We start from the raw sequence: 15,440 nt of genomic DNA, 5'->3' as shown, positions 1-15,440 counted from the left end.
AACCATCTGATATGACTAAATATAGTCAATAAATCCTCAGGAAATAAATTGTAGTTTGAATTGTAGTTTATGTAGTTTAGGGTGTAATGTTCGTTGAGAAAGATCATACAGAAGCACAGGCTAAAACTACCTTGATAATAGCATAACACCTCTCTTTAGAACGTCATAAACCATTTACTGAACCTTCATAATGAAATGCCTTTCAGAACAAACATGCCAATGGTCTTAATAAACAGGATTATTTAAATGGCTTAATGAGACATGCTGGCTATAGCTATTGGTATGAATGCCCAATTAAAAGCAGATAAAAGACACTGAGGTATTTTACCAGCCATTTTAATTACTCATAAAGATGAGGCAGGTGCAAACAATACTCCTCTCAGATGTGCTAAAATATGCTATAGCTTGATTGGATGGAATAACAAAACAACATGCCATCGGACCATTTATCAGAATATGTTGCTGACTCCATTGCTGAAAGATATTTGGGAAACACCTGGAGCAAGATTTTGATCTTATGAAAACCATGTGAGCAACCTAGATGATGGAAGCAGATTATATTGCCTTAAAAACTTGTATTTTTTCACATTTCTCCACATATTTTTCCTTTAAAATTTGTTAACGTAAAAAAAAATGTCTGGAAATCGGTTTCAAACCATACAGACTGCAACTCACTTTCTTGGCTTTTTGTTGAGTGTGCCTGTGACGTAATATCCCGGGTTGCATTTGTAGCGGCACACAGTGCCCACATCAATGCCCGCCTCCATGACACTGAGGAACTAAGCAGTGTGGCATTGGGAACAGAAGTTGGATCCGGACACTCAATCTTGCAGTAAGCCTCTGGGTATGACCATAGTCCATCCTCAAGACAAACCAATGTGTCACTTTCACCTGAAAAACACATTCCAACAAGAAAACTGCATCAAAATGGAACATAAAATGCTTGCCTAAGATTATATCAGTAGTTCATTGGCTGTACACACTTTAGTCAACAAACAAACAAAAGTCTTTAAATAGAGAAAGAGAGAGAGAGAGAGAGAGAGAGAGACGAGAGAGAGAGAGAGATTATATGTTATAATAGAAGATTATGCCAAACTAATATTTTTCTTTTCAGTCATTTCTTTATTAAAGTTTTATGTTCTTACTTTATTATCATATCAGGACAATAATCATATAATCAAATAATCATATCATACCGTTTTTACTTTATGTACCCCAAAATATAAAATTTATTTTAGGACATAGATTAAAAACATTGGTAGCACTTTATTTTACACCCCTGTTCCTCATGTACATACTATGTGCTTATTATAGTAATTACAATAACTATGTAATAACTAGGTACTAACCTGAACCTACCCCTAAACCAAATCCTACCCCTTGTATTACCAGAACTTTCTTAGATAAATACACTGTAAGTACACTATAAGTACATGGCAGTACATGTACTGTAAAATAAAGTGCAACCAAAACATTAATCAAAGAATAGAATATTTAAGTAATTTATGCATGAAAATAATTATAATTCATAATAAATGAATAAATATGACAAAAAATAAATTAGTGTCACATACTTTTGTGTAGGCATAAATGGTTTCCAGTAATATGAAAAACACTTTCTTTTTCTAATAACTAAGAAGAGAAGTATCACATTGGTTTTCACAAGGTGGTCTGCGCTCCTGTTGCAAGTTGCAACTCGTCCGCCACCTCCTCTTTTGGAGTCAGAAAGTTCTGAGGTCAATTCATGCCATTCACATTCTGGGCTTGCTCAACTGTATGGCCGACAAGCTGTCTTGAGCTATGCTCCCAGGAAAGTGGTGACTCCATCCCTGTACAGTCCAGTTGATTTGGAGAAATTTTAGAGCCACTCAGGTAGACCTGTTTGCCTCAGCAGAGACCTCTCACTGCCAGTTGTTCTACTCCCTGTCTGAGGGAACACTCGGCATACATGTACTGGCACACAGCTGGCTGCGGGGCCTGCACAAATGTACGTTTCCCTCAGTGAGCCTTCTCGCACAGAAGCTGTGCATGTTTAGGGAAGATGAGGAGCAGGTCTTGATTGTGGCACTGTAATGGCCCACTCTGAACTGGTCCCCCGAACTAGTGCTCTTTACAACAGCCCCTCCCTGGCAGATTCCTCTGAGGAAGGATCTTCTGACTCAAAGACGGGGCACCTAATGGCACTCATGTACAGACCTCTGTAAACTTCATGTCTGGTTCCTGGATGGGAAATAGTGGATACCATCACTTCGGCGAGAGCACCGTCTACAAGACATGCCTTGAAGTGGAACCTGTTCATCTAGTGGTGTTCTTTTCGCAAGATGCCCAGGAGATGCCCGATCAGGGTCATGCTTTCCTTTTTACAGCAAGCACTGGAGTGAAGACTGTCTCCCTCCACCCTCAAAGTCCAGGTTGCTGGGATTGGTGCATACTATGACCCAGTAGAAGGGAGGTCACTGGGTAAGCATGACCTGATCAACAGGTCCCTCAGAGGGGCCAGGAGATTAACCCCCCCCCACCCCCCGCATACCCATTTGAGCCCTTGCACTTAGTAGAGCTAAAGTTTCTTTCATTGAAAACTCTGCTCCTGTTTACATTGGCCTCCATCAAAAGGGTTGGGGACCTGCACGCATTTCGGTCGACGATTCGTGCCTAGAGTTTGGGACGGCTGACTGTGCCCAAGGTTCCTACAACTCCCTTCAGGGGAGTTCACCCTGGCTTATCAAGCACAGGGTATGCCCTGCCCGTTCAGGTTGTGAGCTCACTTAACTAGGAGTGTTTCATTCTGGGCGCTGGCTCATGGCACCTTGCTAAGAGATATTTGTAGAGCTGTGGGAAGGGCGTCTAGATTCTATAGCCTTTGTGTGGTGCTGGTATCCTACTGTGTTCTCACCTCAAATGGGTAGTGGCACTGAGAGGCATGCTGAGAGGCAAATGGGTAGTGACACTGTCCTCAATCTCCTTTCTCAACTCTGCAGCCAGACGTGGCGGAGCATCCTAGCAGACTTCGGCCATTTCCAAGAGGGTTACAGTCACTTCCAATTTCCCATTACACCTTAACGGATTTTCATATGTGTACTTGTTCCCGAGACCTCCTTCAGGAAGGATAGAGCTTCCGCAGCGTCCCTGTTCCAAGTGGAACGGGTATGTTTTCCCAGTGTTATCCAATCTCACTGAGTGGGTAGTGCTTCCGTAATGGTGAATGAAACTTCTTGTTGCGAGCCCCAGTCTACAAAAAGGGGCACAGGTGGCTCGCACAGGGCACTTAAAGGGGCAGAATCCATGACACTTTGGTAGGAATCCTAATTCATCGGGCATCCGAAGTGACGTTGAGAGTGACCGACTGAAGGGGAACGTCTCGGTTACGTATGGTAACGTATGGATCACCGGCTCAGCTCCTCAGCGAATACCTGGTATGCATTGGACCTGCTGCCTTTTTATGCTCAAGCTGTAATCAGCTGCAGCTGGATGCAATATTGCATGCCAATGTGCATTGGCTCGTTTAGTTTACACTCAAAGTAGATTACACACTACGAAGCGATATACCAATTTTTCGGACATCCGTACTGACTTCTCTGTTCCCTCCTTCAGGGAACGAGGGTTACCATACGTAACCAAGACGTTTTATACTATAATATGACATGGCCTGACATAGTATAATATAGTGATATCTGTGCAGTGTTTATCTTTTTGCAAGATTGTTTCTGACGGATATAATGACATAAGGTAACAGTAACACATAAAATAATACAATTATTTAAAATCATATCAATTTCATATTTATTATAATATCATATTTCATAATCAAATCAAATGTCATATTCAAACAACAAGTAGTAATAATAACAATAACAATTCCATTATTATCAGATTTTGTAGTATTATCGAGATACTATTATTGTTTTTATTAATATTTTACATGTGTTTTTAATTTTAGTTACAATTTGATAGTAAATTTGGGGAATCCCAAAAAAGCACAATTATTATGTAAAGATTCCAAAAACCCTCAGGTCTCACACTGTAGGCCAGTTCCTCTCCTCACCTTGCAAGACCGCCGGGGCGTTACAGGAAAAGGTGCACCGCTTGCCGAATATGGTGCCCAAGGGACACGAGAAGGAGGCAAAGTAGACATGAGACTGAGGAGGTGGGCCACAGTCCACTGGCTGACAGCTCACTACACGGTCCCACACTCCATGCACACAAATCAGCTCTGCTTCCGTCTGAGGAGAGGACAAAAAAGACAGAGAAAGACAACCACTTATAAAGTCACAGTGTTACAGTGGACTTCCTGAATAAGGTGTTTACATGACTAAGCCTGACTATGACCATGACTATGTCTGACATATGGCTGTATTAATCACAAGTTTTTTGTTTATTATTATTATTTTTTTTTAATGTTTACCTGAGACACTAACTAGATTTATATCAGAAAATGTTTGTGCATGTGAAACAGTCATTCTTGAGATCTCTTCCCAGGAAAATCTTCAGAAAAAGTAATTTGTTCTAATTTAATCTCACTGCTATTTAGCAAAAACTAGATAGCAAGGAGATGTAATTTTCTTTCTTAGAGGGGTTATTGCACAGAGAGAGAGAGAGAGAGAGAGAGAGAGAGAGAGAGAGAGAGAAGCAGGCTGTTATTACTTGTACGCACTTGATCAGAAGGAAGGCCCTGGCCATGGAGAACAGTAAGTGTATAGCCACGATGACAAGAAACAGAGCAGTTTTTAGAGTCTATGACTTGAGTACAACGGACTGAAGCATCTTCGATGTTTAGAGGACTGCATGACTCAGCACTGCACAGCCTATGCACACATCTGAGTGAGAAAAACACATATCATGTTCATTATTATTTGTAGACAAAGACAGACATTATAACCATCGTCAAACATGATGGAATGTTTTTTTTTTTTTTTTTGTCTTTGTGTAAGAGTTTTTTTAAACAGTCTCCATATACTGTAGTTTGTGTGATCCATTTTATATTTTAATTTGTACACTACAATTCAAAAGTTTGGGATAAGTAAGACTTTTTATATTATTTTTTATTTATTTAAGAATTTATATTTATTCAGCGAGAAGATGTTAAATTGAATAAAAGTGAGAGTAAAGAGATTTATAATGTTACAAAAGATTTATTTTACAAATAATTGCTGTTCTTTATAATGTTTTATTTATAAGAAAAAATGATGATGATGACGATAATAATAATTAATAATAATAATAATGGATTCCACAAAAAAAAATAAAGCAGCACAACTGTTGTCAAAATTGATAATAATAACAAGGGAAGTTTTATGAGCACTGAAGATGGGATAATGACTCCTGAAAATTCATATTACATTAAAAAAGAAAAAAGAAAGAAAGAAAAACCTATTTAAAATTGTATTGTAATAATATTTACAATATTAGTGCATTTTCAAATACATGCAGCTTTGGTGAGCATAAGAGACTTCTTTCTAAAACATAAAAAAAAAAATCATACAGATCCCTAACTTTTAGTGTTTTTATCATGTGTTAATGCAAAAGTTTCTGTGTGTATGTGTGTTTGTAAGTCGTGGGAGACCCCACCCTCAGCGCACCCAGTCAGGGCAAAGGCGCTGAAGTGACAAGATGTACGCAATGCAACTGCCAACACCGCCACTTGAGAGGAGGAGAAGTTCAGCTGCACTGCTGAAGTCTGGTAGAATGGCACGCTCAGTTTGTGAGTCACATTCACCACTAGGGGGTTATACTGACATGAGAGCTCGTACGAACCTGTGGATAGGAAAATACAACGGAGTTCCTTAAAATACAAAGTTTATAATCTTTCCCAATTAAATTAAGCATATTATGTGTTACCAAGCAGGTGTTTTTTTCCAGTGGTGTCACACAGTTCAATGGTCACCGTTTTCCTGCAATTTTCCCCATGCCAACTACCATCATTTGCAAGGTAGATAATAACAGAGGCTGCTACACCCGGTCGCTCAAATCCTACCTGCAAAAACAATGTATCAGTATTATTAGCAATTAATATATGGATCCTTGGCTAACATAATATATGAACAGTGTGAGTAGGCAGGATGGCACAAATATATATATATATCATATAAAATAAATGTGAACATAAACTACTGTTAAATGTTAAATGGACTGCATTTATATAGCGCTTTCAACAGACCACATGGCCATCCAAAGCGCTTTACAATTTGCCTCACATTCACACACCGACTACGGTGTCTGCCATTTAAGGCGCCATCCAGCTCGTCGGGAGCAGCTGGGGTTAGGTGTCTAGCTCAAGGACACCTCGACACTTGGTCAGGTGGGATTGAACCACCAACCTTCTGGTTTGTAGACAACCTACATGAACCACTGAGCCACTGCCGCCCTTAAAAATTTGGGTACGTTTTTTTATGTTTTTGAAAGTCTCTTATGCTCATCAAACCTCCATTTATTTGGTCAAAAATACAGCAAAAACTTTTATACTAAAATATAAAAAATATATTTTTTATTATATTTCGGAAATCATACTAATATGCTGAAATTATTTAGAATTATTTCGTATTACAATAAATGTTTCAAACAGTGGTGCTGCCCAACATAAAAAATAAAAATAAAAAAAAAATCTTACTGACCCCGAACTTTATCAGTTGTGTACATAAAACTTCTCAAATCAAATTATATTAATTTTCCTTTGTTTAACAAACCATTGTTCAAAATGTATTTGAAAACACAAAATGTGCAATATTTATTTTCAAGGCAGTCAGCAGAGGGAGAAGCTAATGCGTGTATTAAATTGCCCAATATAGACTGAATAATCTGTCAAATTTGAAGTATTTACACTCAGTGTTCATTCAATGAGCAAGTGTGTGTACCTTTAGCCAGACAGGCTGATCCTGAGTATAGTAACTGTTCAGATGGGCAGTACAGGGGCTCCATGCGTCTTGAGTCACTACTTCATTTATGTCAAAATTCTGTGACTTGCACATCTGTTGAGGATATAAAAAGAAAAAGGATATTTAAAATGTAAAATTTAATTCAAAACAAGCATTAACAGATTTTTTTTATTTTTTTTTATTCATTTGAGAGGTTCATTTCAAATGATGTTCAGTAGTGGGGCAGTGGGGCAGATAAATAGTTTACAACGGTTAATGAATTCTACAGTGTTTGTGTACCTGAGTGAGCACAGGCTTCCCGGTGACCTTCGAGGCAGGGCACCTCTGGTCCTGATGTGAGCCTGAGGCAGTGGATGCCCACTGATCAGTGAAACCCCGAGGAGTGAAAAAGCCACAGTCCTGGATGCTGGAGCGTACTTCGAACTCCTCACACACTCCGTCCCCTTCAAAAACATAGCACAGGCTTGGCCGACCTGAGAGAGACAGAAAAAGCAAGAGAGAGTGAGCACAAACTCATCATTAGTAACAAATAATGACCCCACTGCCAAGATGTAATTGTGTTTTCATAACAAGTATGTGAGACTGTGTGAATTGAAAATAAAAAGAATGTGATTCCACTGAGAGGATTAAATAAACAATCACACAAATATGTGGATGATGTCATGGCGTATGAATGGATTATGACATAAGTGTACATGGGGTTTAAAGGAGAATTAGGTTGTTATTAAAGCAAATTCGTTAGAGAGAGACACGTGTGAATGACATCAGAGTTTTGTATGAGTTCTTGTCTGAGAATTTTGCAAGGTAAGAGAAAAGTGACTCATTGGTGGGAACAGCTTTATCAAAGGCAAGGCGCTCAAAAGTGTTCTAACAACAAATTAAAAACACAAGCATTTGATTGGCCGTCTCTGCTGCAGAACGACTGACCTAACCCACATGCCAGTGCCAAAGGATTTTCTCCTAAGCTTTGTTGATCTTTGCTCCCCAAATATGATCGTGTGGCGATAATATAATGTGGCATTAGAACAAATATCACAAAAAAGCCATTCCTGAATGCCCTAAATCCACAAAAATGCGGTTACAAGCTACTATGAAAACATTGGGAAGTTTGCGGCATGTGAGTTAGTCGCTGCTTTGTCTATGCTTCTGTTTGAATTAGACACTTCTCGTGCATCACGCTCACAGAAAATGTAGTGCTCTCAGTCACGAAAACAACACGGACTAAATTGGTGAACTATTTGCTTTTTTTCTCCAAACATTTCCTGTGAGTCTTTCTGCACTGCAGTACTCTCACTCAAGTACATAATGTAACAATGAAGAACAGTTGGATTGTTATGATTGTTAAAAAGATCAATTGCAGTTTACCGCATACTGTACATGCAATACTTTGGACCATTTCCAATAGTGTGATGACATAAAATATTGAATAAGATTATCTTGATTATAAGAAATACCACCGGCTGTGTTACAGTAAATGACCTAAAATCCACAGTTTGGACTGGAAACGTAGAAATCTGGACTGAATCTTTGTATACCTCTGGATATGTATTGCGCAAATATTCAGATCGAATTATCAGATATCACAGACTTTGCTGTCAAGGAAATTACTCAAAATGCATAATGGGGAACATGATTATTTGTATTTTTTTCCCCTTGTCAGCCTAGAAATAAAAACAACAGTAAGATCTGGTGATCCACAGCTCAACACAACACAAGAGAACAAGTTTGTTGACTGTCAGTTTACTGGACTTCGGGAGTAAGCGGAATTTTATAGTACATTATCTGTATCATTTTCTAAAAGAATTAGGACTGAAAGTAATGTTTAAGATGTATGTATGTTTATTACAAAAGTACAGTAAAAACAGTAATACTGTGAAGTTTTATTATAATTGAATAATATATATAATATCATTCATATATTAGAATGTAATATTTAATAATGGAATAATATTAATGTAATATAAACTGTTGAAATATATTTTTAAATAGAAAGAAAAAAGAAAAAAAAAAAAGAAAAAAAGAATCCTGCATCATCACAAAAATATTTTTATTAGCATAGTTTCGGTCAGTCAGCCTTCTTTAGACCTTATTTGTACTTTTTCTAGTTTATATTGTATTTTAATCCCACGTACCTACAAATGATTTCTTAACAAATTCAAAAATGTAAATTATTCCTATGATGGCAAAGCTGAATTTCTCCAATGTTCAGTGTCACATGATCCTTCAGAAATCATTCTAATGTGCTAATTTGGTGCTAATAAACATTTCTTATTATTATATATGTGCTGTTTAATATTTTTGTAGAAACATTAGAAAAAAAAAAGATTTTTTGAAGAACGGAAAGTTAAAAAGAACTGCAATTTAAATGAAAAACAGCATTTAGTGTAAAAGACACAATAATGTAAAAAGGACTAATGAGATAAATAAACTTGATATTATGCAACATTTACTTATACACCTATATATATACACTACAATGATTATTATATGATGCGCCCTAAAAACAATAACTAAAGTTGTTTTAACCTGTTAAATGTCACCCCGTCCCGTATTCGGGGCGCCTACGTTGACTATACTATATTACAATCAAATCTAATCTAATCTTGACAAACTATATATCGTTGGAAAGGTCTAAGACTCCCAAATATATATTTTACCAATATTTTTGGTTAGAAATTATGTAGGAAAAGTAATAGATGAATTTATGACAAGAGTGCACCCTCAGAAATCTACATTACAAAAGGAGCTTTGACCTTTGTTTAAAAAAAAGACTTCCTCGTTGCCTTTTTCTCTATCACATTTTAGAAATCATCAGAAGTTATATATCACTTGAAAACATAAAATCTCAAAATTCATCCTTCAAAACCCATTTTAAAATCAGACATTGCATTACCATGTAAATGGTACATCAAAATCATGTTACAAAATGTTTTCAGACATGAATTAAAAAAAAAATTAGGTTTGTATCATGCACATTCAAGTCTATCTTCAAAAACATGAGTGACAGTTAACAGGTTAAACAACAAGGGAAATGTTTATTAAGAATTTATATATTTTTAATTTATGTATGTATTTTGCTATCTAACATGCAGCAATTCACTTTTCTGTTTGTACATTTTCCCATCTGGAGATTACAGAGGATCATTTTTAGCAATGAATTTGAACTCCGAAGTAATAATTCTCTGATTCTCTGTATTAGGGGCTTTTAGAAATAGGTGCTAAAATACAATATGTTGACCACCACATGTCCTTCAATATTATAAACTGACTGCCTAACTCAATATGAGAGAGAAAAACAGTAGGAGAGGAATCCGAATCTAAAGAAGACATAGCAATATTGTATTGTTTTGTTTTGAGAGCTGGTTATGATTATTACACGGGTTTATTGTCCTGTGTGGAAATTTCCTGGTGCTTCTGTTGTGGTGTTTACAGTCTGAGGGCCAAAGTTCTCAGTGGACAGTCAGATTATTTGTTTTTATGAGTGTGACTCACCGTGACATTTGAAACCTGGTTCAACTTGGCATTTCTTTGAGCAGCCGTCTCCATCTAAGAGATTCCCGTCATCACAATCTTCAGATCTGTGATGCCAAGGGTTACATTTATCAAATATGTGGAAAGTCTTTTGCTATGTTTCAAAACACTCAAAGAAAAAAAAGAGAGAGGGAGAGAGAGAGAGGGAGAGAGAGAGAGACTCAAACAAATACTCAAAGATATGAAACATTCTTTAAAAATGACTAAAGCACATAACATGCAAACCCTCAGATGGACCCTTAAGTTTATACTGACCCCTGTTGTGTGCCATCACCACAGAAATGTTCTCCATGAATGTAAACCAGGCCTGGAGAAAGTTCACTGAACAAACCATCTGACTCCACCTGGATCCTGTACAGGTACTGAACGTCCTTCTGCACATCACTAAGCACACAAACACATTCAGATCCAAATACACATAGCTAAGTTAAGCAGACTTTTCAAAAACCATCCACAATTTTTTGAATGTATTCAAAACAATGGAACAAAATTTTGATCTTTATAATTATATTTATTTACGTTTAAATAAATATAACTAATCAGTATTATTTATTTATTTAACATAACAAAATCGGGATTTAATATTAATGTGCCATAAATGTTGGCAAAATCCGCAAACCTCATATAAAATGCATAGAACATAAAACAGCTCATATAATATTTGGTATGGGTTAACGATCAACATTTTCTGAAGGTTAAGTACCTCCCTTCACTGGCCCCTTGTTACCTTACTCATTTCATGGTAAGTGTTTTGTTTTTGCTGTAAACCTCAAGGTGGCACTGCAGCCTACTTTCCCACAAACCCATCTTCACTCCAGCTCCCTTTTTCCACTATACTTGTTTTCAGTCTTTTGTCTCCCATGCCAAATGACAAGTCCCTCACTTACTGCACACTAACAACATCAAGCACACAACTGGAAAGATTGGAAACAATTTCAGATGAGCTGCAAACAGCCATGGGTGGTTTATATTCCAGGGTTTCATTGTACATCTCTCTCTCTCTCTCTCTCTCTCTCTCTCTCTCTCTCTCTCTCTCTCTCTCTCTCTCTCTCTCTCTCTCTCTCTCTCTCTCTCTCTCTCTCTCATATCCAATCTGTCTTTCTTTCCTTTCCTTATCCACATAGCCCAATTCCCAGTAGAGTTTCCATCTTTCTGAGCTTACAGGACTTGTGGAAGGAACTTTTCTGGATATGCTACATTCTCTGATCCACACTATTAATGTCTGGACATTTTGACCTATTGCAAGACGACAATCCAGTGACCATTGATGAATTCGTATTGGAGCATACAGAATAAAAAGTGACAGGAACAGAACAGAAATTGGTTGTTGATCTTTTTATGCTTGTAAAATTAATGACTAATGAAATGACAATGTCAAATCCATGATTTTTTCAGACATTGCTTCAAAAAACCATTGCACAATACTTGAATAGTGATATGCTGAAGATACAATTCAAAGACAGTTTTAGTAACACAACATGTTCAGCATTTATACTCAAGCCACACTTAAAATAATACTCTCAGAAATGCTGCAAATCAACTAAAACATAATAAAAACATGACAGAGGCATTATTATTTGAAAACTAGTAATACTTGACAGTATTACTAACGACTCATCAATTTCAAATAAGTATTTAAAAATATAGTCTATCAAAGTGTCTACGTACAAAACAAAGTGATATTGTTAATTATACACAGACACATATTCTTACCTGTCAGTGTATGTGGGCTGTTTGATGATTACAGGACTCTGGTTTTCTCTGATTGGTGGTTCTCGGAGCACTCTGTAGAGAAGGGGGCGGCAGCTGGAGCAGAGAGGACTCTGGGGCCGCGAGGTCAGCAAAACAGCATCGATCTCCAGCTTCTTATCAAAGGTGGAGATTTTAACAGCCTTGACCTTCTTACTAGTATGTAAATGAAGGGTCAAAGGAATGTCACAGGAAGCATGCTTAGGACCTGTGTGGACCATCTCGCCGTTCTCCATTATGAACATGATATTAGCAATTGCCTTTTGATCTGTGGAAAAAACAACAACAGAAGAATTCATTCCTATAAAAAATTCATACACATTGTTCATAAATTTGGGGTTGGTAAGTCCTTTATGCTCACTATGTCTTCATTTATTTGATTAAAAAAAATATAAATATATATTATTACTGTACATTTTATTCTAAATATATTTTAAAATATAATTTATCCCTGTGATGGCAGAGCTGAATTGTGACAAGCCATTACTTCAGTCTTCAATGTCACATGATCCTTTAGAAATCATTTTGATATGCTGCTCAATGATTTAAAATGGTGCTCAAGAAATATTCGTTATTATAATAAATGTTAAAAGCAGTTGTGCTGCTTGATATTTTTATGGAAACTGTGATTGGAAATTGCAAAAGGACAGCAGCATTTCCCTGACACATGAATAACAATGTAAAAGTCTTTCTCACTTTTGATCAATTTAATATGCCCTTGCTAAATAAAAGTATGAATTCATTTCTACATCAAAAAATACAAGTAAATAAAAATCTTACTGATGCCAAACTTCTAAACAGTAGTGTATGTTCCAGTAATGTCAGGTGTTTGATATATACAGACAGTACTCACTGGCTGAGATGTAAGTGATCCATACGGTCAAACTGTCAGGAACAACCGGGTGAAGGAAGTGTAATTCCAGCAGGCAGCCCTCAATCTGAGGGCACGGCGTAGTCATGTTGGGCTCATACAGGTTAAATTCAGGACTCCAGGCTTGCATGCTGGGCTCACATGGCTGGTACACATCAGGGGCCCCTGCAAAAACACATGCAAACCCCATCCGAAGCCAAAAAGAAAATACTGTAACTCGCCATCAAAAGCTAAGATTTAATTATGCACATGAACAACGCCTAAGCAGCAGATTACTACAATCTGCCACTTTGACTGCACAGCTTTGCTCCACCACTGCGATCCAGATACTTTAAACGTAACATTATAGGAGTATTCAAACTCACTTTTGATCAATTTAATGCACCCTTTCAGAATAAAAGTATTTTAAAAAGTTGTAAAAAAATAATATATATATATATATATATATATATATATATATATATATATATATATATATATATATATATATATATATATATATATGGAGCATAAACCATCTCTTTATAAATAAATATATTTATAAATAAAAGTTTATGAAAAATTAAAAAATATATATATACAGAAAAATGGGCAAAAGTAACAAACAAAAAGTCTTAAAGTTTGCTTTTCTAGGACATTGTCCTGTCAGAAAATCCTATTATTTATACTGTTTTGGTTGTTTACTGGATGTTAGCACTAAAGCAATCTCATCATGCTTGCAGCCAAAAACAGTGTGTTGTTAATTATTCCAGGCAAAAAGCACAGTTTTTCCCTTGATAAACCTGTAATAACAAATTATCAATAATAAATATTGTCATAGAAAGGAAATAAATACAGCATGGTTAAACTGAACTGCAAGGGGTTAATTAATAGATCAAACACTTCTGTGCCCAAATACTACATGCTGAAGAGACACAACTGTTTAGTGAACTACTGCGTATTAATGTAAAGAGCACAATCCTGTGCCTGTGTGAATCCTCTGCCTCCAAAAGGTTTTACAATGATGGATTAATCTGTATTCCAGGTCGAGAGAGACAGATAGACAGAGAGCAGCCTTGAGTCACAGAGCACTCCTTTGCACCCAGCGTGGCCTCATGTGTGGATGTGTACAGGGTAAGCAGCAGCAGGCCAAGGCAAACCATAAAACCCAATTGGTCAGATAAACAGAGCAAGGGCTTCCACAAAAGGTAGAAGTAATGATTGTATCAGATGTGGTATAATGCTCCCGCAGGGAAAAGTAATGCGGCAAGATCTGTGAGCATGTTATCCTTCCTTCTTTCAGCGGTCTTAACCAGGTCCCTGCTCACCCTGGATCAAAACTTATTTCTCAAAAAGTTGCCTTATAGTACATACAGAGGCTATGGCACAGGTAAGCAGGGATGAGCGTTACAAGATGTGAGATCTGAGATCCAACTACTGTATGATTTGTTTGTATCGAATTGGCCTGCATTAATACAGTTATCAAATTATTTACCATGGTATTGCCATGAGCATTATTTCATTCTACACAAACAGTGCTATCATATTGCTCTTAAAGTCTTTCTGACATGATTAACTGACCAACAAAATGATTTGCATGTGGTAGTCATCATGCACTTTATCATGTTTTTAAAAATAAACCAAAAACAAACCAAAATCTGAACCGATGGTTTTAAATCTCATTCATCATTAATATCGCAAAGATATTGTTTTCTTCGAGATATATAATTTTATTTTTGATTTCATCCTCAATCTGTTTCTCAAAACAAGACTCCAGGCCAAAAATCACTCTCCACTTCCACCTCTCTCTTGATACTGTGCTTTATGAAAATGACTGCATGCCAGGGAAGGATTTCTATATTTTGGGTGGACTTTTTAAAGCACAATCTTATCCGTATCACATATCAGTGAACGGGCAGACCAGATGCTAAGAGATTTCTGATTAGAATAATCAGTAACATCTGTTAGGTGAGGAATAAAGTTGAAAAGCTACACAGGATAAACATTGCTTTTTATGACGGGCCGCTTCTGGATGCCACCCAATATTACCAAATCTTGAAGCTGTGCCAGTGGCCTTTTTTATTCATTGATGGCAAAAAAAGTTTTCTTCATCCAGGCAATAATGATTTAATGATTTATTTCCTGAATTATTCCAGACTTGCACGCAACATGGCCTGCATGAGACTGAACGATCCACCTGAATGTGAATGCACAAGTTCAGAGAAAGAAGCCAGGGCTTCATCCTCATTAATCAAATCTTTTTTTTTACATTGACAATCATTTGTGACATATTCAGTGGTGTGCTGAGGATCAAGCACACGTACAACAACAATTATGTCAGAGATGGCATTCAGTCATGTACACACTATCTTATGATTCATGACTTATGCGTGTGGAAGAACATTGTTAGATCATGATGTAAAAACTATAATACAGCAGTT

General features: G+C 36.8%; 1 protein-coding gene across 1 annotated transcript in view; it reads right to left on the bottom strand.

The window, feature by feature from the left end:
* Nucleotides 1–671: 671 nt before the first annotated feature.
* The window catches only part of LOC113074832 (pappalysin-2-like), a 30,661-nt gene continuing 15,892 nt past the window's right edge, over nt 672–15,440 (bottom strand). The window contains 12 exon segments of the mRNA XM_026247568.1: nt 672–773; nt 776–891; nt 4,043–4,220; nt 4,652–4,814; nt 5,577–5,751; nt 5,836–5,971; nt 6,849–6,962; nt 7,149–7,342; nt 10,362–10,447; nt 10,656–10,784; nt 12,114–12,417; nt 13,003–13,185. Of these exon segments, the coding sequence (XP_026103353.1) occupies nt 672–773; nt 776–891; nt 4,043–4,220; nt 4,652–4,814; nt 5,577–5,751; nt 5,836–5,971; nt 6,849–6,962; nt 7,149–7,342; nt 10,362–10,447; nt 10,656–10,784; nt 12,114–12,417; nt 13,003–13,185 (1,880 nt within the window).

Source organism: Carassius auratus, unplaced genomic scaffold (genome assembly GCF_003368295.1).
Source record: "Carassius auratus strain Wakin unplaced genomic scaffold, ASM336829v1 scaf_tig00015409, whole genome shotgun sequence".
Taxonomy (NCBI): domain Eukaryota; kingdom Metazoa; phylum Chordata; class Actinopteri; order Cypriniformes; family Cyprinidae; genus Carassius; species Carassius auratus.
This window is presented reverse-complemented; position numbering and strand designations above follow the sequence as displayed.